The sequence below is a fragment of the Leptodactylus fuscus genome, chromosome 1 (assembly GCF_031893055.1).
Source record: "Leptodactylus fuscus isolate aLepFus1 chromosome 1, aLepFus1.hap2, whole genome shotgun sequence".
NCBI lineage: Eukaryota > Metazoa > Chordata > Amphibia > Anura > Leptodactylidae > Leptodactylus > Leptodactylus fuscus.
This window is the reverse complement of record NC_134265.1, coordinates 176,909,340-176,934,058: the sequence shown is the minus strand read 5'-3', so window position 1 is coordinate 176,934,058 and position 24,719 is coordinate 176,909,340. Positions and strand designations below refer to the sequence as shown.

Here is a 24,719-nt window from a genome sequence, read left to right as displayed (position 1 = left end):
CGGTTATGGGTACTGAAGCAATATCTCAGATACTTGAAAGAAGTACAGCTTTAGTACCCACAACTGCAGTGCTCACAAATACGGTGAGTGAGCAGCGCAGCATCTGGCATGCAAACAATACTGGGACAGATTACATGCTCTGCAGTGGCCCCCACACAGTATTATGTGCTCCACAGTGGCCCCCAAACAGTATTATGTACTCCACTGTGGCCCCCACACAGTATTATATGCTACACAGTGGCTCCCACACAGTATTATGTGCTCACCAGTGGCTCCACACAGTATTATATGCTTCGCAGTGGCCCTCACAGAATTATATGCTCACAGTGGACCCACACACTATTATATGCTCACCATGGCCCCCATACAGTATTATGTGCTAACAGTGCCCACCCCCTACCAGAGCCTGAACCCCATTCATCCATTTTGCTCACACACAGCCTACCCCCCATATACCCCTCTTTCTCACACACAGCCTGCTCCCACATTCCCTTATCTTGGCTCACACACAGCTTGCAACCCCATCCCCCCACTCTTGCTCACACACAGCCTGCACCCCCCATTCCCACCTCTTGCTCACACATGTTCTCTTCTTCCTTACCTTCCATCAGTCTGTTTCTGGCAGCTTCCACACTGCTCTGTATATCAAGAATAGCTCCACTCACACTCCCTGCGACCACGATCGTTACACCAATGTTTAAAAAGGACCTTTCATGGTTTGGGGCACATGCAGTTTTATACACAGCTGGAAAGCCGACCGTGTGCTGAATTCATCGCACTGTCGGCTTTCCCAATCTGTACCCCGGGTAAAGAGCTTTCGGTCCCGGTACCATAACTCTTTACAGTCAGAAGGGCGTTCCTGACAGTCTGTCAGGTACGTCCTTCTCCACAGCAGCGCCTATCACGCTGTGCCGTGTGAGGGGAGGGGGGAGGAATGCTCCCTCCCCTCCTCATAATACTAGTCTATGGACGAGCACTGTGAGCAGAGGGAGGGGGCGTTCCTCCCCACTCACACTGTAAAGCGCGATAGGCGCTGCTGTGGAGAAGGACGTTCTTGACAGACTGTCAGGAACGCCCTTCTGACTGTAAAGAGCTACGGTACTGGGACCAAAAGCTCTTTACCCGGGGCACAGATCGGGAAAGCTGTTAGTGCGCTGAATTCAGGGCACTCTCGGCTTTCCAGCAGTATATAAAACTGCCTGTGCCCCAGACCATGAAAGGTCCTCTTTAAGTCCCTGTCTGACCATGTGTCATTTATATTGATGTATCTTCTTATTAGGCAGAGGAACTTATGTAAATTTCAGGCACAAGAGGCTTGGAGACTGCAGTTCTGTTTTTTAGTTATGCCCCGGTTTTCGACAAAACAATTTTGTTAATAACAATATACATGACCTCTTATTATGGATATCCATCTAGTAGGGTCTTGCAACCTCATTTTGGTCTTGAAAACCACAATTGTGTTGGTTCTGCAGGAATAGTGGCCCATTCAAACCAGATTACATTATTTTTTCCAAATAGTGTTTTGCTTGTATTGCCCTGGGACATAGTTAAACTTTTGTATCTAATGTAAGGGGACATTGCCCTTCATTTTTCATGCAGTATATGTCACATTCATTGTAGTACCTCTATAGAGTCTGCAGATTCTGGGTCCCTTTCATTCAATTCTAAGGTGTTGTCTTGTCTAAGAGTTGTTCCATAACAGCTAGATGCAATTGTTATTGTAAATCACTTTATTTTTTAATTTCATTTTTTTTTTAATTTTTTTTTCATTTGGTTTAGTTTAGAGGTTAAATTTTATTTTATCACGGGCAACCCCTTTAAAATAGGTTGGAGAGAAATTGGAGACCTTAACCAAATTTGAACCACAGTAAGAATGGACACACCTGTGCTCTATACTGTGCATAGACCTAAAAGTAAGAGGTTCATGTTCTCTTGTGACGTGAAGTATTTGAAAATGAACACTTTTTTTTATTTTTCTACGTGTGTATAGAAGATATATATATTTTATATATGCATTTATATATGTTTTGAATTCTAAAAACACAAAGAATGTATATAATTCATATTTTAACAACTTTCCTAGACCACGTCACATAGAAGAAAGATCGTATGTGTTGATGCACTCATCATGGAAGATTATATGGTTATTGTAACTGGAAGTGTATATGGGGAAATAAACATGTATAATGTAAATCCATCCACTTGTGAAAGCTCTATACAGCTTGTGTAAGTTCTTCAACTCTTGCAAAAGTATATAAAAGACATGCACATTTCATGCACCATGTTTGAGTAGAAATTCTACTATTATTATAAATGTGAAAGTTTGTATGTTTGTTACTCGATCACGCAAAAATGGTTGAACAGATTTGGATGAAATTTGGCACATGGATAGTTTGTAATCTGGATTAACACATAGGATACTTTTTATCCTGATAAATGACATGGCTTCAGGACTGTTATGAATTTATGTTCATATACTATACTAAACTGCTCTTGCCTGCAGGAGCTAATTGCAGTTTGCTGATAAAGCCAGGTCCAGTTCAGTGTCAGGCCATTTTGAGCATTGCCAAAATTCTGGCGAACCATCAACGACAGCAATTTGCTGAATATAGGTGAATCATCGACACCAATAACACTCAGATGAAGTCGCGGGCAGAAGCTAGTAGTTTCATAAATATCAGAAATTAATTTTGTGTCACAAGGACTAAGCTTTTGTATGTGAAATGTAGAAAACAGGGCACTCACCCACCACGGGATACATAAAACATTCGTTTTTATTTCATCCTCTTTAAAAAAAAGGTCAAACCTTGACCATCGGGGTACAGAAGACGGAATGATGCAAAGAAACAAACAGCGACGATCATTTCGTGCTTAGTGCACTTCGTCAGGCTTCCCTGACGAAGTGCACTAAGCACGAAATGATCGTCGCTGTTTGTTTCTTTGCATCATTCCATCTTCTGTACCCCGATGGTTAAGGTTTGACCTTTTTTTAAAGAGGATGAAAAAAACCGAATGTTTTATGTATCCCATGGCGGGTGAGTGCCCTGTTTTCTACATTTCACATCGATATGTCACTGCCTGTCTAGGTTTTTTCACAGTGAGCACCACCCTGGGATTTAATCCATGGTTTTTTGTCTGTTACAGCTGGGAATTTTTGCCAATACTGACACAAGATTGTGAATACAAGCGTTGCCGCAGTAGTGCCGCTGATTACTTTGTTCTTTGCAATATATGACTAAGCTTTTGTATGCTAACACAATTCCAGATTAAACATAAAAGCCAGTAGTGACAAAAATTTCTTAGATAATACTATTATGTGACAGATTAATAGTGTACCCTATTGCAAATTTAAGCCACCTCTTAAAGAGGACCTTTCACCAATTCCACCAAGTACTTAGCATAAGTGAATTCCAGCACAGTTAGAATTTTTTCTCTAGCCCTCACCGTTCCTGAACAAGTGCAGGTAGTTTTGGTGTCTGATGTGCTATTTAAGATCTGTCAGAAAGGCTCAGGTATGGTGGGCGCTGGAGAAAAAAATTCCAAGTGTGGCAGAATCAATAGAGCAGCAGCTATTAATTGATATAAAGAGCTGGAGTTGTTGGAGGGGGTGAAGGCTCCTCTTTAACTAGTCTCTCTTGTTTTTGTACACTATTGCAGTGTGTTGCTTCTCTTTGCCACTTGCTACTGCAGGGTTCGTATTAAAGCTCATCATTGGTATTTGGTGGGTGGAGGAGGTGTACACTGCATCATTATGGCGAAAATTTGTGACTGTTCTACTACACTTGGGATAGTGGAGAATAAATACTTTGGCTAAAACAAGCTCGTGGATACTACTGATGGGCGTTACATGTAATGGAGAACATACTCCTACTGCCCTGAAAGAAAATGTGCAAAAATGTACCCAGAACTGTTTAACTTTTTAGCATAATTTTCATGCTTTTCATGCCATCAGTTGGGAAAAATTTAATAAAATTGTTAAAAATACCTTAAAGTGTAGATTCCCAACCTGTTACTTTTTGGTTTGGAAATCCTGTTCATTATAGTGTATAATCTGAAGCAATTACAAAAGAAAGCTAATATGTTTTCTTCTCAGCTTCAGCAAAAATGTTGAAGATGACGCCATGTTCAGCACATATCCAGGCAATGCAAAGGCGCAAAGGATAAATTCTATATTGATTCTTCTACCAGCAAATGCTGAAGATTTGAAGACACTAAAGTAAGATACATTTTAATAAATGTTGAATGTAAATGGACCAGCATTCCCTTGGCTTAACCACTACATAGTATATGGAGCCATCTGATCCTGGCTTCTTACATTCTTCAGATCTGACAGCCATGACAGCTGCTTGGGGATGGTGGGGGTTTGATAGACAATCAATAACTAGTCTGTTCTAGGCCCGGTCCACAAGTGGTGTAAACACTACGGTTTGGCTGCTGCAGAAACTCGGTGGAAAAAATTGTAGCATTTTACAATCACAGCAAAGTAGATAGGATTCTAGTGAATACCATCCACACCTTGTGGAAAAATATGTGTAGGGAACATTGCAGTTTTGGAAATCACAGCATTGCAATTATATGTACGGAAACACCGGCAGTTTCCCGATAGATATAATTGAATCACAAAGTCTGCAGAGGAAACCTCTGCAGACTTCTATGAAAGCGCTGCAGAAAAGCTGTGATGTGTCTGGAAGTCTCAGAATGCACCTGCCCTCCTCCATTGGATCCATAAGGTAGGAGGATATCCAGGGAATGGAGGCTCTCACCACATCTCTTCGGGACGCACATGAGGCTTCCATCGATGCCTGGACACTTTGGATCCTTTTTCAGAGTCCCTGACAGGTCCCGCTTCCCTGGTATGGTAGCTGGGGCTCCAGGTTCCTGGCATTCCCTAACCTCCCTTTCCCCCCCTTTTTTTATTTAATTTTATTTATTTTTTTGCTTTCTTTGCTTTTCTTTCTTCTTCCTTAGTCAAGTAATGGTCATTGTGCCTTGGCTCTAGCGATGTGCTTTACTGTGCCGCATTGTATGTATTCTCAATTGTTTGAGATGCTTGTTTTTGTCTCTTGATGTTTGGGGCTTGCTTTCGTATTTTTCTATGCTTATTTGTCTTGATTGTTATAAATAAAGAATTCATAAAAAAAGAAAAAAAAACTGTGTTGCCACCACAGTTTTTCCTGCAGTCTTTTTTCGCTGCGGCCCGCTACATGGAGCCTTAACCTTAAAGATTTTACAACCTAACCATTGATAGGGTATTTGATTTACTCCAACTAAGTTCTCTAGAATTATATACAGTATATAGCCAGAGAGCAGAAAAACCACATGTGTTGGCAGATTTTAAAGTCGTTCTAGAAGGTAGCCCTTCTAGGATGGGTTTTAGAATGACTAGATATTGAGCAGCTGCAGGAACTGCTGAGTCTTAGCGGTGAGTCTCAAGAGGCTGTAGTCCCCATGTCAACCCAAGTAAGGGCTCGTTCACATCTGCACCCGGTCTCCGTTATACAGGTTTCCGTTTCCTGCACAAAACAGAGGCAGGAGACGGAAACCTGCAGGACTCTTTCAAACCCATTCATTTGAATGGGTTTGAAATATGTCCGGCTGTGAGCAGTGGTGAGCGTTTTATGCTCTCTGCCGTGAAACCGTTTTTTTTAAACCGGACACAGAGTCGGACATGCAGTAACTCTGTGTCCGATTTTAAAAAAAAAACGGTTTTGCGGTGGAGAGCATAAAGACGGAAACCACAGAACGGAGACCCGAACGCTAGTGTGAACCTAGCGTTATAGGGGAAATTAAAAATAAAAAAGATAATATTGAAATGTCTCCCAAAGGTCTCTATGACCTTATGGCTGGTATGAAGTACAGTATACAATAAAAAGAAATTATTAAACAATAAAAACACTAAAATTCCTAAAAAGCAAAATAAAAAAGTAATTGAATGTCAGAACTTTTAGCCTCATCCCCAGTGACACACAACTTACATAACCAATATACATCGTATAGAAAAATGATAACTAAAACATTTTATCTGAACTTTATGCTATGATATTAGAAATAAAAAAAAAAAATCTGAAAATTACTATTTTCCCCTTTCTATGTCTGGTCTTGACCGCTCTTGAAATAATAGAAGTAGATGAATTAATGGGGCATATTCCTCATTTCTTTTTTTTTATCTACAGTACACAGATTCCATTCCAAGATATTTCCAGGTGTAAAGTAAGTAACAAGTTCAAGATACATTAGAGCGCTTTTATTTAGCTTTTTCTGTTTGGCTTTGAAGTTCAAACCTGAGTCTTCACTTGTTGCTAAATTTCGACTTCGGCTCTCTAACATCATCCAGTTCATGGCCAAATTTTGTGTATCAGCTCTGTTACTATTTAGTATGGTGATATTATTTGGCATTTGCACAATGTTATTATTATTTGGTACTGAACTATATTGGAATTATTTAGACAACACTGTGGTGTTGTTTCGGTAGTATTAGGCTAAGGACCCAATGTACCAAGTTCTGGGGAAAAAACGTTGTGGAAAAGGCTGGTGGAAATGCATTACATTTTTTTCCCATGTCATTTTCCTTAAAGTCTGCAGAATATTCCTCTGTGGACTTTCTGCCCCGGTCATAGCTATACGGAAAACAGCAGCATTTCCATAGGTATATTTTACATGCTGCGGTTTTTAAAAACGCAAGCATTTTTGAAATCAGCTTTTCCGCTGCAGATTCTTTTCTGCAATGTGTGGATGAGATTAGCCAGAATACCGTAAAACGCATAGGAATTGCAGAGAAAAATCTGCATCAGAAAAGCAGCATTTTCAAAAACACTTTTTGAACATTTTTGAAAATCACAGCATGGAAACTCTGAAGCAGGGGCAGGAAGGGTGCAAAGGAGAAACGCCAAATTGCAATGCAAAATGCTGTGGAAAAAACTGTGATGCATTTCTGCTGTGTTTTTTTCTGAGGCCTTTCTTTGCTGATCTTTGCTATGTGTGACCTTAACCTTAAAGAGGACCTTTGATATCCTCGGGCACATGCGGTGTACCACACCGTTATAAAGCCGACAGTGCGCTGAACTCAGCTTTCCCATTCTGTGCCCCCAGTGAAGACATATCAGTGCTGTAGCTCTTCAGTGTCAGAAGGGCGTTTCTGACAGTCTGTGAGGAACAGCCCTCCTGACAGAGTCCACAGTGCTGTACTGTAAGAGGGGCATTGCTTACCGCCCAGCAATGTCGCTGAGAGTGAGGAATGCCCCCCCCCCCCGTACTAGTCTAGGGGCGACTACTGTCAGGAATAGGGCGGTGTTCCTCACCATTCAGCATTATCGCTAGGCGATAAGGAACGCCCCTTCTCACATTACAGTGCAATAGACGCTACCGTGAGAAGGGGCGTTCCTAACAGACGTTCATAAATGCCCATCTAACACTGAAGAGCTATGGTACTGGCACCGATAGCTCTTCAGCGGGGCACGGGAAAGTCGATAGTGCGTTGAATTCAGGGCACTGTCGGCTTTCTAGTGGTGTATTACACCGCAAGTGCCCTGAGCACATGAAAGGTCCTCTTTAAGGCTGAGGCCTCATGTTGTTGAAACGCAGCTTTTTTTCTTGCAGATTTTGCTGTGTTTTGTTGAGCCAAAGCCAAGAATGGATACAAAAAGAATAGGTAATATATAGGAAGTTCTTATACTTCTACTTTCTGCTCAATCCACTCCTGGCTTATGCTCAAAAAACTGCAGCAACAAAAAAGCTGCATTTCTGCAATGTGGGGCCTCAGCTTAAAGACAGCAACCTTCTTTTAACTTTATTTCACAGAAAGGCATTTTATTTGTATGCTTTCATTGTATAGCAGTAGTGAGTATGTAATAGATTTGATTCAGTAAGTGTTTTTCTTTGGCTCTTACACTTGTGATAAACTATAATGTTTGTTTGTTTTTACTTGTAGAACAATGTGAAGACTGTAGAAATAAGTTCTGGTAAGTAAACACTTTAAAATAACATTGTACATTCTAATTGTTACTCAGGAGCTTGTAGTTTTTTGCATTTTGTGATGTTTTCCATGTACTGTAAAATTTAGTTGTAATTCATTTCCTTATTTTGCTCTTAGTAAATCTAGTAAAGTATTTCTCCTAGTAAACCTATACATACTATGTGATAAAATACTCCTGATAGATTTGCAGAGGTATCATATGAAGCACGTTCTATACTTGTTTTCAATGAGAGAGAAACTTTTTGTTGGTCAGACATTGATTTTGGTTAAAAGTGTTTACCGCATTAATAGTTATCATTATGTCTAGTCTTGCCTCAGTAGAGAAATTTCCAACTTTGGAACCCCATTTTCATGTTAATTGATGCTTAATTCATATGCAAATGTGGGCAAAGTGATTTGACGTACCTTATCCGGCATGGGCTTAGATAGCAGCTCTAGAGTCCCCCCTAAGTTGTATATAAATTAGGGGGTGTTCACACTGGTGCACAGTGTCCTCCCTATGTCATTCCATGGGGTTTCCATCCTCTACTCTGAGAAACTGGACAGAGGCATGTCCTGCATGTCCGACTGAAAAAAAAATGGTTATCCTGTGGAGAGGCCGCAGGCGGATACCGATTGTCAAATGAATGGGTTTAAAGCTGATGGCCGGGAAGCTGTCCTCTGTCCAGTTTCGCCAGGGCTGAGGACGGAGACCCAGCTGAATGACAGGGCATACACGGACACAAGTGTGAACACCTCCTCAAACTGTTATTTACATGACAATGGGGCTCCACAGCTTAATAACAGAGGAATATTTGGAAGCTATAGAGTCACCTCTGCAAGATACTTGAATTAGATTTATAACCAATTTACTACTAACAGACTCCCTTTAACCCCTTTCCAACATCCACTGTACTATTATGGTATCGGGTCGCAGGACGCCTTATGAAGGCTTCCAGGCCTGTCATAGGAATATAACTATTGAGTCTGGTCATATTGTATTCACTTATTAGCAGGTAAACATGGTGAAGATCCATATGGAAATGATTCTCACTCAAAGAATGCCAAGTCTGTCACTCTATTCTTAGTTTCAGGACATGAGAACGGACACCTCTATTTGTGGGATGCTAAGGTAATATTAGTTTACCAGTTCATGTATTTTCCAAAGTTAAATTAGATCTCACCAATATCTATCTATCTATCTATCTATCTATCTATCTATCTATCTACCATCTTTCTATCTCTCCATCTATCTATCTTCCTACTTACTCATATCCACATGTATCTATCATCTAATTATATATCTATCATCTATCTACTGTATCTATCTATCTATCTATCTATCTATCTATCTATCTATCTATCTAAATTCTGTCTATCTATCTGGCTATCTATCTTGCATATTTAAAGTGATTAACATGCTGTATTTATTGTTCCAAGGGAGACCTAATAAGTAAGGTACAACCTTATACAAAGCATCCTCCTATTTCTATAACAGCTCTTAGTGCAAATAAATCCAGTAATATTATCTTAGCTGGAAATAGAGGTAAGTGTCTGTTATAGTTGAATCATGTAAACATTCTATGAATAATATTGTTTTACAAGACTGATCCTCACAGTTCCTTCCCAGTAATCTTTTGGCAGTAGAACCTATATTTCAGTTTGTTAGATATGCACTTCAGTAACCATAAACATAGTTATTAACCTCTTCTATAAACATAGTAACAATGTTTAAAATGTTTTTGAATCTTAGTGATATCAGATTTCTGTTTGCTTTTCAAATGTACTAATTCATATTTCCATTACTGTATAAATAGAGGGCTATGTTATAATATGGAGTTTCCTCAACTGTAAAGAGTCCCGTCAACAACAATTTGCGGTAAGACAGCAGTTCAGACATAGAGCATCAAGACACCAGGGTACTAGTTCTTAGACATGAGCGAACAGTGAAATATTAGAGATTCGATATTAGTTTCGAGTAGAGCCTCAATATTCGACTACTCAATCAAATATTGATTCCCATTATAGTCTATAGGGAAAAATGCTCGTTTCAGGGGAGACCACTATTCGACTAAATGAGAGTCACCAAGTCCACGAGTAGCAGGAGGAGAGTGTTTAGGAGGAGCGCTGTGCAGTTAAAGCGCACGGACCGCATTATAGTCTATGGGGTCCGTGCGCTTTAACTGCACAGCACTTGCAGTTGCGCTGATAAAAAGTAAGCTACCTCGTAACCGCAAGCTGCCAGCTTTCCCAACTAGCAAAGACGAGCCTGCGGCAAATAAACACTGGTTCTGCAGAAGGCTCGTCCTTCCTTGCTAGTCAGGAGAGCTGGCAGCTTGCTGTTACGAGGGAGCTGACTTTTTTTGTCACAGCAATGCATTGACCAGCATTGATTGGCCAGTGTACAGCATTCAGCCAATCAACGCTGGTTCTGCTGGAGGCTCGTCTGTGAGGAGGTGGAGTCTAAGATCAGACCACAATGGAGACTGCTGTGGTCCGATCTTAGACTCCGCCTCCTCACAGACGAGCCTCCGGCAGAACCAGCGTTGATTGGCCGAATGCTGTACACTGGCCAATCAACGCTGGTCAATTCATTCCTATGAGAAAAAGTCAACTCCCTTGTAACAGCAAGCCGCCTGCTCTCCCGACTAGCAAGGACGAGCCTGCGGCAAATCAACACTGGTTCTTCTGGAGGCTCGTCTGTGAGGAGGCGGAGTCTAAGATCGGACCACAATGGGGACTGCTGTGGTCCGATCTTAGACTCCGCCTCCTCACAGACGAGCCTCCAGCAGAACCAACGTTGATTGGCCGAATGCTGTACACTGGCCAATCAACGCTGGTCAATTAATTCCTATGAGGAAAAGTCAGCTCCCTCGTAACAGCAAGCTGCCAGCTCTCCTGACTAGCAAGGACGAGCCTGCTGCAGAACCAGCGTTGATTGGCTGAATGCTATACACTGTATAGCATTCAGCCAATCAACGCTGGTTCTGAAGCCAATATTTACTGCCAATAGCTAGTAGTATTCGATCGAGTACGAATATTTTGAATACCGTAGTATTTGATTGAATACCTACTCGATTGAATACTACTCGCTCATCTCTACTAGTTATTCCTCCTGAGATGTTTGAGGTGATAATTTTGTCTGAAGTTTGGAGGTGAAGGCCTTGGTCAGAGGAGATTAACCAAAAATGGTCTATGAGAATGGGACTCCTGTAAAGTTGGGTTCACACCACCATTTGTAAAGTCTGTTATCTCATAGGATACAAGGAATGGACTTAACGGGAGCCAGTCAGCAGGAAAATCTGTATCAAACTAATGTCAGTACCTTGTAGGACTGCTTCTATACTTTTCAAAGATGGCTTAGCTTGCTGGGGCTTCAATGTCCACTCTAGATAACACCCCTAACTTCAGACAAAGTTTGACAAATGGCAAATGTCCACTCCCATTAACATTCATTAAAAAAAAAGATTCTTCTATTGTATTTATTTACTCTTCAGACAAAGGAGAAAGTTGGTCTTTTCTTCCGTCTGAGAAGTAGACAAACTTGACATGGGAAAGCTTCCGTCGGTTTTTACTTTAGAGTGAAAAGGAACGGATGCCGGTGTGGGGGCTCCGTCTGGATTAGTCACTCTATTTGAATTTAAGTCCAATGGGGTGATGGATGTGAGCAATGGGCATGACTAATGCTAGTGTGAACATACCCTAAGATGAGGGACTGGAGTTCCTGTAAGATGACAATGCTTCAACATCTAAAGAGCTAGCTTGTGCTCCCATTTTCTTTCTTTTTACTATTAAATTACAGATGGTTCACATGTAAAAGTGACAATTTCTATATCTGATTTACACCTAAATAATCTTTTTTTCTGCAGACATTAAAACAGCACCTTTGCTGGAGGGCCCATACTCTGAAAATAACCAGTCTTTGTTATGAGAATAGCACAGATATTGTGGTATCTGCGTCTGTTGATGGATCTATTAGGTAATAGTCTCTTTTACACTAATAATGCTTTTCTTCAATTAGTATTAATACCGTCAATCCATATTTTACAAAACCCATCAATCTTTCACCTGCAGACTGTGGCATGCTTCAAATGGAACCTATATTGGTTACTTTGGACAGAAGAGAGTTTTTGAGTTCACCAATAAGAAGGAATTTATTTTACCGTGTGACATAATGGAGATGCCCGTGCAGCCAAAACCTGAAACAAATATCCTGAGAAAGAAGAACTATGAATATCCTCTCATCTTTGACCATGATAGGTAAAGTGTTAGCAAGTAATATCAGGAAACTTTTAGGATCTCATGTGTCAAAGTAGTGCATTTACACACCGGAACCCGGCAAAGATCAGCTGGTGTTGCAGCTTCTGGTTGTTGGAAACCGCTAGTGCAGGAGTAGGCAACCTTTTTGTATGCCATGCTGATTTCAATAAAATAAAAAAAAATCAAAGATGAGGTAATTGAAGTGTCGGGCAATAACTGTAAGGCTGTCGACCCCTATACTAAAGTCATATACCACAAACCATAACACAGAAGTGCTGTCTCAAGATGCTTCTGGATGCATGCATTCATTCACTTCGATGTAAAGCTGGTAAATTTTTGCACAAAAAAACAATGCATTTTTATTGAAAACTGCCTGAGTTTTTTTTTTTGTAAAGACACAGTTTTCATTAAATTCATTTCAGCTGAATATAATTAAATGCAGCTAAAATTAATCAGTGTCACATTTACCCCAAAGCAAAAGCTCTGGGCACAGGGGCTGGATGTTGCCTTACAATTTAGCAACTCCATGTGCCTCACATTAATAGCAATTAACCCCATCATGCACCTCACATTAACCTGGGGTTAATTGCTGTTAATGTCAGATATGGAAAAGAACAACTAAAACCTAACATTTATTCATAATCAATAAAAATTGAGAAAACTTGTGATGAATATGTGGCTACCGCTGTTACTAGCTGTATGAACTGATAAAGTTTGTTCGGCAACTACATGTATTGCTAAATGGTGTGCAAATGTACAAATGTTGGAGTTTGTATCTCAGACATTTACTAGCCAGCAACAAAATTAACTTTGATGGCTAGAAGCCTCCTTTATAAAGGCAGTCTTATCTGTTGTATTGCAATTATAAAGAGTTGTCCATAACACTAATACTAATAGAAACCCTAGCATGTTTTTTTTTTTTTTCCTTTAAATTTTAAATCTTATTGAGTGCTCTGTGGAGTGGATTCACAGTATGCTGAAGGGCGATCTCTTCCTCCTTTGGGCACCTTTGCAGACGTCTTAGGTATGCACAGTGCGGGAAGTCATCACTGGATGCCTTTCTTGAAGAGAAAAATATTACAGGTTATGGACTCTAGATTTTAAGGACACGTTGATCCAGGGTTTTTATACTGACTGCCAGATTGGAGTTGGGAAGGAATTTTTTTTCCCCTGAAATGGGGCAATTGCCATTAGCCTCATGTTTTTTTTTTTTCCTTCCCCTGGATCAACACTGTAGGGGATTGTAGGGTTATAGGTTGGACTCGATGGACTGATGTCTTCATCCAACCTCATCTTCTATATAACTATGTAACTGACACGGTCCTTGTCTTCAATAATGATGAGTTCAACTCCTGTGCCTCTTTCGCCCTTCTCATTGGTGGGTGTCCAAAGAGGAGGGAGCATCCTTTCAAGAGTTCAAAGGATGCTCCCTCTTCATTTAATAATTTTGGGTCCTGGGCCGGCAGTGTGCAGGCTACCGTTCCTGGAAATGACATGGAGTGGCATACGTGTTGACAATCCCTGCGCTAATGGGGGTAACGGCAGCATTGCTACAATTTCCCAGAACCACCACTATTCTGTTGGCGGGACTGCTACAACACTCAAAGCAGTTTTGCACACGCTCCCTGTCCACTAGTAGCTCCCGGCACCTAGATGCTGCTGCAACAGCTATTCTATAGAATTGTTGAAATGGAATGAAACTTTCTGTGTGATAGTGGAATGATGATGTGTGTGTGTATATATATATATATATATATATATATATATATATATATTGTGTGATAGTGGAATGATGATATATATATACAGTATATATATATATATATATATATATATATATAATGTGTGTGATTACAATAGTAAAGTGAAATGATATTGTTTATTGGGTAAAAGTGAACAATAATATTGGGCTATAGTACCCTGTTAGCTGCCTCTAGCCAGGATACAAAATGAGATACAGCTAAGCATGGAGGTATACAGATTATGTATGATATTCTGTGGCACATTTGCCCCCAGATGTCACAACTTGGCCTAGATCCTGCACACTTGTAGATTGCTGAATTGGGACTCTCATCTGAATGATAAAGGTCATAGATGCCATCAAAAAATAGTTTGCAGCTTTTTCTATTAGGCCCGGTTCACATCTGTGTTCGGTATTCTGTTCAGGTAGTCCCCCCCAAACAGAATACCAAACACATTGATAAGCGGTGAGCACTGAAAGCACACGGACCCCATAGACTATAATGTGTTCCATGTTTTTTTGGCACGGTGTCCACACGAGTCGTGTGGAAAGAAAAGTAGTTCATGAACTACTTTTCTCTCCGCATGACTCGTATGGAGACCGAGTGGAAAACACATGGACCTCATTATAGTCTATGGGGTCATTGTGCTTTCATAAGCTCATCGATTGTCAATGCTTTCGGCATTCCGTTTGGGGGGGGGGGGTCTCCATGTGGACTCCCTGAACAGAATACCAAACACAGATGTGAACCGGGCCTAAATTTCCCTTGAAAGGGTAGGATAGAGTCTACTCAAAGCATCTAGGTCCATGGAGGGCTTCTTTAGAAGGGGCTTGAGGATGGCTGCCTTCAGTAGATCAGGGAAGATCCCACTATGCATTTTACTATGTACTTGCCAGAATATGCAGGTCTGGACGTTCTAGTCAAAGTGATTTTGGACCTGAGTCTAGTTAACATGTTGCTCTGCAGAGGCTCTGAAGGATGTTTGTGATCTCTGTTTCATCTATTTGGTCAAACTGTAGCTAAATTGACTTTTATTATTACTGACATTTGGACCGGTTAAGTCATTTGTTATTGTTCTTTGGATGTCACTCATCATCGCTGAAACTTTGTCCCTAAAGTAATAGACATATGTTTCACGGAGTCATTGCAGTGATGGGATAGTAGGCTTAGGCAATATGGCTTGTGGAAGGTATCTACTGTGCAGAACATCTGTTCTGGCCTGTTCCTTGCGGCACCAATATCTCTGAAACGGGAAAATCCTGACAAAATTGAAAGTGCCCTGAATTCGGTGTCATCTTTTTAATATAGTAAGCCCAGTCTGATTCAATAGAGAATAACAAAGTTTTAAGCTTCACCCCTTTCCCTTCCTTTCACCCACATCTTCTTTTCAGCGTCTTCATATCCTTCTCCCTCAGATAAACTAGGTAAACATACGATATATAGTTTTTGTAATCATACAAAGTACAATTTATAACTAAATCAACTATCAATGTTAGAGATCTTTCTAGTCTGTCAGTATTGTAATATTGTTCTTGAATACAATCTATTATATTGACAAAAATCAGATTCAAGTCAATAAAAAAGTTGGATCCACGGACGAATGAGGAAATTTTTGCCGGATCAACAATGAACATGAAATATTTTAAAGCTCTGTCATCTCCCAAGGTAGGTTTTTATTCATAAGTATGCAATGTATTGATAATATTGAAGTGGTGCCATCAATTAATTAACGGAAATATAACTTTTTGGTATTTCCATATATTCCATCATATCCATTCCATCTACCTACAGAGAATGACCATTTTAGTGTATGGCCACAGTATCAATTTAATTGTGGCATATACAGGCCTCATTCACAGGTATCAGAGAACCCAGGGTGTGAGAGGAATACATTCTCCACACCATTATTGCACTTCCACCAGCCAGAACCGTAGACAGCGATCAATTCATTCTATATGTGCCATATTATGCCCCATCATAAGCATGGTGCAGCAGAAACCTGGATATATCCGACAAAGGCTTTAATTTCATACTTATTTGTCCACTAGGCTAGCCTTCCTGCATTGGCAGATCAACTGGTCTTCTGCTGTTATAGCCCATTTATGTCAAGGTAATGAGGAGTTGTACAGTCATATACATTAGTTGGAGTTCTAGCATTGCATTTGGTTGCAATTTTTTTGACTGTACACCGCCTGTTTGTCTGAATGTATCATAACACTCTCCTCTGATTTTATTTGCCAAGGAGTTATTTAGAGTATGTCCATGGTGATCCCCTTTTACTGGGTGTTCTTCCTTGATCACACCATTCATGGTACGCTCTTCTCTCAATACTGTTGCAAAAGTAAAGTGCCTTCTCTTCTCTTCATGAGATGCACTTTTCAATTACACCATTTTGTGTCTGTCTTATGTGCTACGCAGGGTCTCAGATGTATTGAGGATGAAACCTGTCCTGCATTACACAGACAGCTTATAGAATTCAATAGACACTGTTTAAGGCTTAATTTTCCCTATTTGGAGAAACTTCTGGCTTTCAAAACTCACTATTGTTAAAGGTGCTATCTGGCTGCAAATGGTTTTTTTGTGGGGTCTGACACCTGGAACCCATACAGATCAGTTGCTGCAGTGGACAGGGACCATATACCACCTGCTCATATTCAAATAATAGGAGTGGTGCTGCAATTCCCTGCAACCACCTCTAGAAAGAAGACACGGTTACAACTCTGCTTCTACTACTTGATTAGAAGCAGCCTGCACATTCTCCCTGTCCACTGCAACAGCTTTGGGTGTCAGACCTCCACAGATCACATACTGATGCCCTACCCCCTAGTTAGGAGTAGGATACACTGTGATCATCTTACAGTGGTCAAAGGGTACTTTTAACAAAAAGGGATTGTCAAAACTGAAAAAAAAAACCTGTGCAATGATTACCTATTAGAAAATCATTAATCATGACTTTTTTTTTTTTTTTTTTTTTTAAAGAGGACATATCACCACCTCCACCAAGTTGAGTTCTTAATATCTGTTACTAGGAGCCACTCCACTGTTTCAAGCGCAGCCTCCACCGTTCCTGAGAAAAAAGTGCAGTTAATTATGGTGCCCTATGTGCCACTTAGACTCTAATGTCAGAAGGGCAGTGTCTGCTAGGGGTTGTGATTTAGAGCTTCCGTGACCAGTGTCAGAGCTCAGAATAACACCCCCTGAATCTGACCCCGCACTCCTGACAATACAGAGTCTAAAAAGCATATGAGGCACCATAACTAAAAGCTTTGATTTCTCAGGAATGGTGGAGGCTAGAGAAAAAACTGAGTCTGAATCAGAAGAGCAGCACCTATTAATTCATGTAAAGAGCCAGACTTGTTGGAGGTGGTGAAAGACTTTCTGTAAGCTGTGTAATGTCAGAAGGGCAGTGTCAGGTGGGCGTGAGTGTAATTCAGCGCTCCAATCTGAGGCAGCCCATGTCAGAGCTCAGAATCAAATCCCTTGCCTACTCCTGCCTGACACCGCCCTCTTGACAGTTCAGAGCATAAATAGCATATCAGGCACCATTGCTTAGGAATGGTGGGGGCTGGAGGAAAAATTCCAACTGTGTTGGAATCAGTGGAGCCTTCATTAATGTTTAATTTATATTATATTAATATTAAACCAGAAACAAAAATAGGTCAGGCTCACCTGAATATAACATTTTTCTAATATAAAAATTCATGCCTCCATTGCAGAAATATTCACTTATTTCATAATATGCAAATGAACAATCTGGAGCACCGAGAGTGGGTCTCTTGGTCCAAACTGCTATACCTCACACTGCCCAGGAAAATCCTCCTTCTTCCTTCCTTTTTGGAGTGAATTGGCCAGGGAGCTAAGCTGAAATCTCACCTGGCCCTGTCACTCAGAGAAGGAAGGGGGGGAGTGGAGAGAGCAGCTAGTGTATTAGTACAGTGTGGGGTGTAGCAACAGAGCCACCCCTGTTGTTCCACATGCTCATTTGCATATTGTGAAATAAATGAATATCCCGGAGGCATGAATTTTCATGGGGGAAAAAAGCATTATATTCAGGTGAGCCTGACGTATCTAACTGAGCTGCTGCTGTAATATGAATCACCCTGGTGACAGACTCCCTTTAAATGAACTGATAAGCAAGATAAGAGAACATTTTAATAATTTTTTTTTCAACAGTTTACAAAAGAACCACTAGAAAAGTTAAGACCAGGAGCAACAGAACTGAATGCAATATTTGGAACAATACCCATATATAAGGCAAGCTAAAGCAACTGATTTAATTCTTTTCTAGTTTAGCTTGATAAAAATAAAAAGCTGCAACACACGAGCATAATAGTTACTACATATATGTTATAGCTTCACATCTAGAAAGTCTGATTTGCTACATGGGACCTTTGCCTAAATAAGTAGCCCATGAATCTAAATCCCCATCAACATTTTAAATAAGACTTGACACCAGATCTAAGAATCCCAGTGATAAACAACATCTAGACCCTGTCACCTTGAGGCCTGGTTCACACCTGTGTTCGGTATTCTGTTCGGGGAGTCCGCATGGGGACCCCCCGAATGGAATATCGAATGCATTGAGAAGTGGTGAGAAATGAAAGCATATGGACCCCATAGACTATAATGGAGTCTGTGTGCTTTCCGTACGGCCTCCGCATGAGTCGTGCAGTGAGAATAGTAGTTCATGAACTATTTTCCTCTCTGCATGATTTGTGCGGAGACCAAGCGGAAAACAAATGGACCCCATTATAGTCTATGGTGTCCGTGTGTTTTCACAAGCTCACCGCTTTTCAATGCATTCGGTATTCCTTTCGGGAGGGTCCCCAAGCGGACTCCCCAAACAGATTACCAAACGCAGATGTGAACCAGGCCTGAATGCTTTGGTGTATTGTTTATCCAAATCCCTTCAACCAGTCCAAATATATAATCCCAGTTAGTGTTGCTACAAGTTCAGGCATACTAGCCATGCGGACAGCAACAATGGGGTACGGGGTTTCTTTGTGCTATAGGCCAGGTTGTGTTACTGCCCACTTAGCTAATATACCCAAATTTTCATCAACAATAAAAGGGCTTATGACATTGGAACAGCTGAATGGATTTGGATAACCAAAACACTGAAATTCACAAGGTGACAACTCCTATCAGATGATATGTCATCAGACATACACCTAGTGACAAGTACTGTATAGTATTCAAAGGAATGGAATAGAGGATTCATGAATATGGCCTTCTCTTAACATCATATTTTTAGTGAATATGCAAGAAAACAGACATACATCTGTAAATATATATCTGTCCTAACCTCTGTTACTCCGGCGCGCAAGACACTGGCTGTGCCTCCAAAAGAGAGACTTGGGAAATATGAAAGATATGGGAGATATGAAATGCGTTCACCCTTAGACAGACAGATTGATAAATAGAATACTTTATTAATCCCAGTATGAAGTTACTTAATATATGGCGCAGTGCAATACATAACATAATCACAACCCCAACATAGCCATACAATGAGAAAACATACAGTGGGAATTGGGGTGCTAATCGGGACAAATACCGTATATACTTGAGTATAAGCCGAGTTTTTCAGCACAGTTTTTTTTTAAGTGTTACAGCGGAGATGCTCTACGATGTCCTGGTATCAGGGGTCCGGGCAGGTGCCGCCATGCTGCTGGAGGGAGGAGGGAGCGGGTGCGACCGCTCTCTCAAGTGCGATCCTTTAGATAGGAACTGTGGCCAGCCGCCGGCAGAAGCGCTTCTGCCGGGAATTCCCCTCAGTGCTCCTGCCGGCGGCCGGCTGCAGTTCTCCTTCAGGTCCGGCTGGCTGGGGATTCCCCTCAGAGCTCTTGCCAGGAATTCCCCTCAAAGCTCCTTTAAAGGCTCCCCGGCCGGCAGTGCTTCTCTTTTGCAGGCTGCTCTATGCAGTCTGCAAAAGAAAAGACAATTTTTGCAATGTATTGCAATTCATTAGCATTGCATTAGTGATCAGATCCCCTGGGGTTCAAGACCCCTAGGGGGTCTAATAAATGCAAAAAAAAAAAAAAAAAATTAAAAAAAGTAAAAAAAATAAATAAAAATAAAGTATTAGTAAATAAAAAGTATTAAAAATTCAAATCCTCACCCTTTCCCTAGAACACATATAAAACTAATACTGTTAATACTGTGAAACACATACACATTAGGTATCCTGTACGGTAAATGCCGTAGCGGGAAAAAAAAGTTGTCTAACTGCCCCTTCCCCGAGACTGAGTTTTTTTCCCCCTCACTTGGAATTCAGCCTGACTATATCCAGGCTAAATACAGGGTATCTGCACTGCTCATATTCCGTTGGGAAGGGGTTAATAGGAGCACTGCAGATACGCTATATTCAGCCAGGCTGAATTCCAAGTGGGGGAAAAAAAAAAAAAAACAGTCCTCAACCTCAGGGAAGTAGCAGACAGACAACCAAAACCTCAGCATCTACTGCACCCAAAAACTACGGCCATTTTAATTTTTGAAATTTTTCAGTAGCTGCTGCATTTCGCCCCTCGGCTTATACTCGAGTCAATAAGTTTTCTCAGTTTTTTGTGGTAAAATTAGGGGGGTCGGCTTATATTCTGGTCGGCTTATACTCGAGTATATACGGTAGTTGTTGTTGGGGCACCCCAGGCAAGTCACAAAACAAACAATGAGTAGCCACAAATAGGACTTTACTCTATGGTGTAATAGCTCATGTTTCCTTGTAGTAAATAGTAGAAGTGGACATTTTAACATAATTATATGTATATTGCATGCAGCTTCAAAGTGTAAAGTATCCGATATTACCTACTTATAAATGGAAAAACCAAGAACGTGCTTCCAGGAATACCACAGGAAAATTGAAGGTCATCGCAAAGGTCTGTTGTAAAAGGCATCGGGTTGGGGACCTTCATTGCAACCAAACCAGTGACTTAGGACCACCTCTAAGGACATTGTCACAGACACATGGTTGTCACCCTGTAATCCCCCATACAGAGATCTGGACTTCAGTGCAGGGAGTCTTCCAGGATGCTACTTCTTGTGCTAGTCATAGTGTTTGTCTTAGCTGACCAAGGAGGTCAGTCACTATGCACCAAGAATGAGGCCAAAACTAGAGTGTGAATACAGTCCCAGGTCAGGGCTGGAAATACAGGTGCAATAAACTGTAATAAACTGGATTAGCAATGGGTAACCAGATGTTATAGCTCAGGAGACTAAGGACAAATTCAGGAGCACCGTCCAGGGTTGTACACAGTAAATCAAGCAGTAGCAAACAAATGCACATTCGCAGGACGCTAGACAAACTAGAACCTTGCACAGGCAAGTGTGGCTAGCAAAGCAGACTTATGTGGATACAGATTGGCAGAGAATGGCTGACATGTGCTGACCCTTTAAATAGCAGAAAGGAAATGTGCACACCATGTATAGGCTCAGCAGCATCAATAGCAGAAAAAAAGCGCACATCATTGGTACTGTGGACGAGGAGGGAGTAGATAGAGTATACCGAAGGTGATGGTGGTGATGTCTTCTGGGAGATGTACAAAAGCAGGCACAGTCTGCTTACATTAGTATTCTCTTAAAGACACATCCTCTATCTACAGAATAGGGTACATGTAAAACCACTGGGGATCTGACCACTAAGTCCTCAGTGAGGAGGACATGCTTCCTCCATGTGAATGATGTGCCAGCGGTTTATGTGTTCTATGTTCCATTCACTGCTATAAGGCTGCCAGAGATTATCGTCCCTGCAGCTCCATAGCAGTAAATGGAGCGCTGGTTACGCAAGCACACTGGTGCTTCATTCATATGGACCAAGCAAGCATCCCCCCCCCATCACTGAGGGATCCAGCAGTTGAACCTCCAGCAATGTCACACTTTATCCCTATACTGTGTATTGCATGCTGAAGATATATGACCATACTAGCAAAATTCAGGTTTTCAACACATTTTTTTCCACAAATTTGATTAATAAGGGATATAGAAAGGCCCTCTGCTTATTCAGCAATTCAGCCATGACCTGGAAATAAGAGACGTGAGAAAGACAGATTGCTGGACAGACATTTCCTGACATCTTAACCCCAATGGTTAAGCATTTGTATTGTGTTCTTAGCAAGTCTGTCTCGGATGGCAAAGATAGACTAGCAATGTGCAGAAAAATGGGATAAGCAAATTGGAACTTGGCAGCAGTAACACCATGTCACTTACTATCTTTGGCCGCAGCATTCATGCAATTTTTTATTAAAATAAATGTTGTAGAAAAAATGTCTTTATTCACCATATAAAATATAGAGCCTGCTTGATACTACATATTTCTAATTATGTTTCCTTACTGTAGGTAATACAGTCTTTTTCCTGTAAAGATGCCAAAGCCACAGAGAAGTCTCGGACACATTTTCCTCCAATTCAAGCCAAACATTAAAATGCATTCACCAGTCTCAACATCCATGACTATTTCTAGAGCATTTTGTCAAATAATATAAACTGTGCTAGATGATGAACAGGAGAATTCATCAAGGCTGAAGTTTCACAGTCTTGACTCCTGACACCAGAATTGAGATGTACTCTATCTTATTTATGTAATTTAAGTATGTTCACACAGAGTTTTTTGGCAGCAGATTTTGATGCGGAATCTGTCTAAATATCCGCCTCCAAAAATGGCTTTTTTTCCCCACTAGCGAGTCACGGAAAAAAGAAGCAACATGCCCTATCTTGCCACGGATTCCGCGACTTATTCATCCGTGGCTCGAGACACGCTCCTGTTTAGGCTCATTAATTCGGGCCTAAACAGGAACAGAATGACGTAATGGAAAGCCAATTCTGCATCTGCATGCCGTCATGGGTAGTCGTGCGGTATATTCACAGGGTGGAAAAGGTTTCCACGACCTTTTCCTCCGTGTGAACATACTCTTACAGTCCATGCAAGAGAATTTCAGATGTACACCAGGTAGCAGTTGACGTAGTGCTATAGTTTACAACTCTTTCAGCTTAAATAATGGTAAGACTACCAGGCTGTGTATTCTCCTGCTAAGCCCTGCCTCTACAAGCAGGAAAGTGACATGTGGAGCACAAATCACCAAAAAGTCGTAATTGTTGGCACAAATGGGGTAGAGTGGCAAAAATGTTATCTTTATTAGCATCAGAAACTTGTGTAAAGTAAATTATAACTTCCCCAACTTTGTACAATTTGGGGCAGGGAAAAAGTAGATTATAATGCTGGGCTACATTATATATTGCCTGATATTTGTATATGTTTTTGTCTCATCTTAAAGCAATTCAGTTCTTCAAACACCCCTGAAATGGAACCTGTCAGGTGATTTTTCCACCCTAATCCTGATTGACATCAAGTAATGTCCTTTCCTCTGGTGCCCCTCGCTAAGCTTTCTATTGCTGAAAAGTCAATTGTTAAGGTTTTAAAACTTCATGCTGTCTTAGCTGATGCAATGCATTCTGGTAGTTGTAGGCTCTCAAACTATCTTTCTTTCACTCCCCCCCCTCCTCTAACAACCCCTCCCTGTCTCACTAGCTATTCTACCCACCGCTAATCCGCCGCACATTTTGTCCCTCTTTCTAATCTTCAAAAGTTGGGAGGTATGGATAAGAAGCGCGAGGCCCTTAAAGGGGTATTCCCATGTCCCTTACTCATCAGCCTTCGCTGCTGTAAACTCTTCTTTCTTCCTGGTTTTCTTGGGTCAATTGGTGGGCGGGGTTTCATATGCAAAGCCAGCGCCGAGATGACATCACATCTATGCCACTGGACTTGCGTGCGCGCTCCCGATGCAGTTAATAGTACACAAACAAGGTCAGTTTTATGAGTTGGTCAAACACAGGTAACTAGTTAAAAAAAACGCCTCAAATACACATTTTTAGGGCTAATTTTTTCAAAAAAGTAAGTTGCCAAAGTCAATTGCCCAGGGCCCCGCAAAGCCTGGATCTGCCACTGTTTATGCGAGACTAAACGACTGAACAAATCTTCGCGTAATTTGAAACACAGATACACCAGATGTCCAGGAAGATTTTAGGTCAGGTCTCAACTATCTCGGATGTACCATTCTGGAGATACAGTATTCCTAAAACAATGACCTGCATTAGCCAATACAAACCTTGAAGTATTTTACTCATATTCCAACTGCAATGCACACAGTCACTCCACATGCACACAGTAATACTCCAGGTTAGCATAACTGATATCCAACACTGATATCCAAACTTAGATACACGCATCAGAGGATTAGATATACAGCTCACCACACACCAACACACATCAGATGCATAGATACACAGCTCAGCACGTTATCACACATCAGAGCATTAGATACACATTCAGCACAAACTATCGCATATCAGAGGATTAGATAAACAGCTCAGCACACAGTATCACACATCAGAGAATTTGATACACAGGTCAGCACACATTAGAGGATTAGACCATCACACATACACCATGACACATTAGGGGATTAGATACACAGCTCAGCACACACCATGACACATCAAAAGATTAAATACACAGCTCAGCACACAGTATCACACATCAGAGGATTAGACACACAGTTCAGCACTCACTATCACGCATCAGGGGATTATATATATATATATAATTAAGAATTAATATAGAATTAAGCGAGCAGTTTAAGGTGGATTGGAGGGGGGTGAGGGTGTTTGCTGGGAGTCCATGGAGAAGGGTGTTGCAGTAGTCTAAGCAGGAGATTATGAGGGCATGGACAAGCATTTTGGTAGTTTCAGGGGTGAGGAAGGAGCGGATTTGATGG

General features: G+C 41.0%; 1 protein-coding gene across 1 annotated transcript in view; it reads left to right on the top strand.

The window, feature by feature from the left end:
• The window catches only part of WDR64 (WD repeat domain 64), a 49,438-nt gene extending 33,050 nt beyond the window's left edge, over positions 1-16,388 (top strand). The window contains exons 16-23 of the mRNA XM_075262215.1: positions 7,928-7,958; positions 8,968-9,083; positions 9,392-9,497; positions 9,769-9,830; positions 11,821-11,930; positions 12,026-12,211; positions 16,002-16,063; positions 16,372-16,388. Coding sequence (XP_075118316.1) covers positions 7,928-7,958; positions 8,968-9,083; positions 9,392-9,497; positions 9,769-9,830; positions 11,821-11,930; positions 12,026-12,211; positions 16,002-16,063; positions 16,372-16,388 — 690 coding nt within the window. The remainder of the gene's footprint in view (positions 1-7,927; positions 7,959-8,967; positions 9,084-9,391; positions 9,498-9,768; positions 9,831-11,820; positions 11,931-12,025; positions 12,212-16,001; positions 16,064-16,371) is intronic.
• Positions 16,389-24,719: the final 8,331 nt, after the last annotated feature.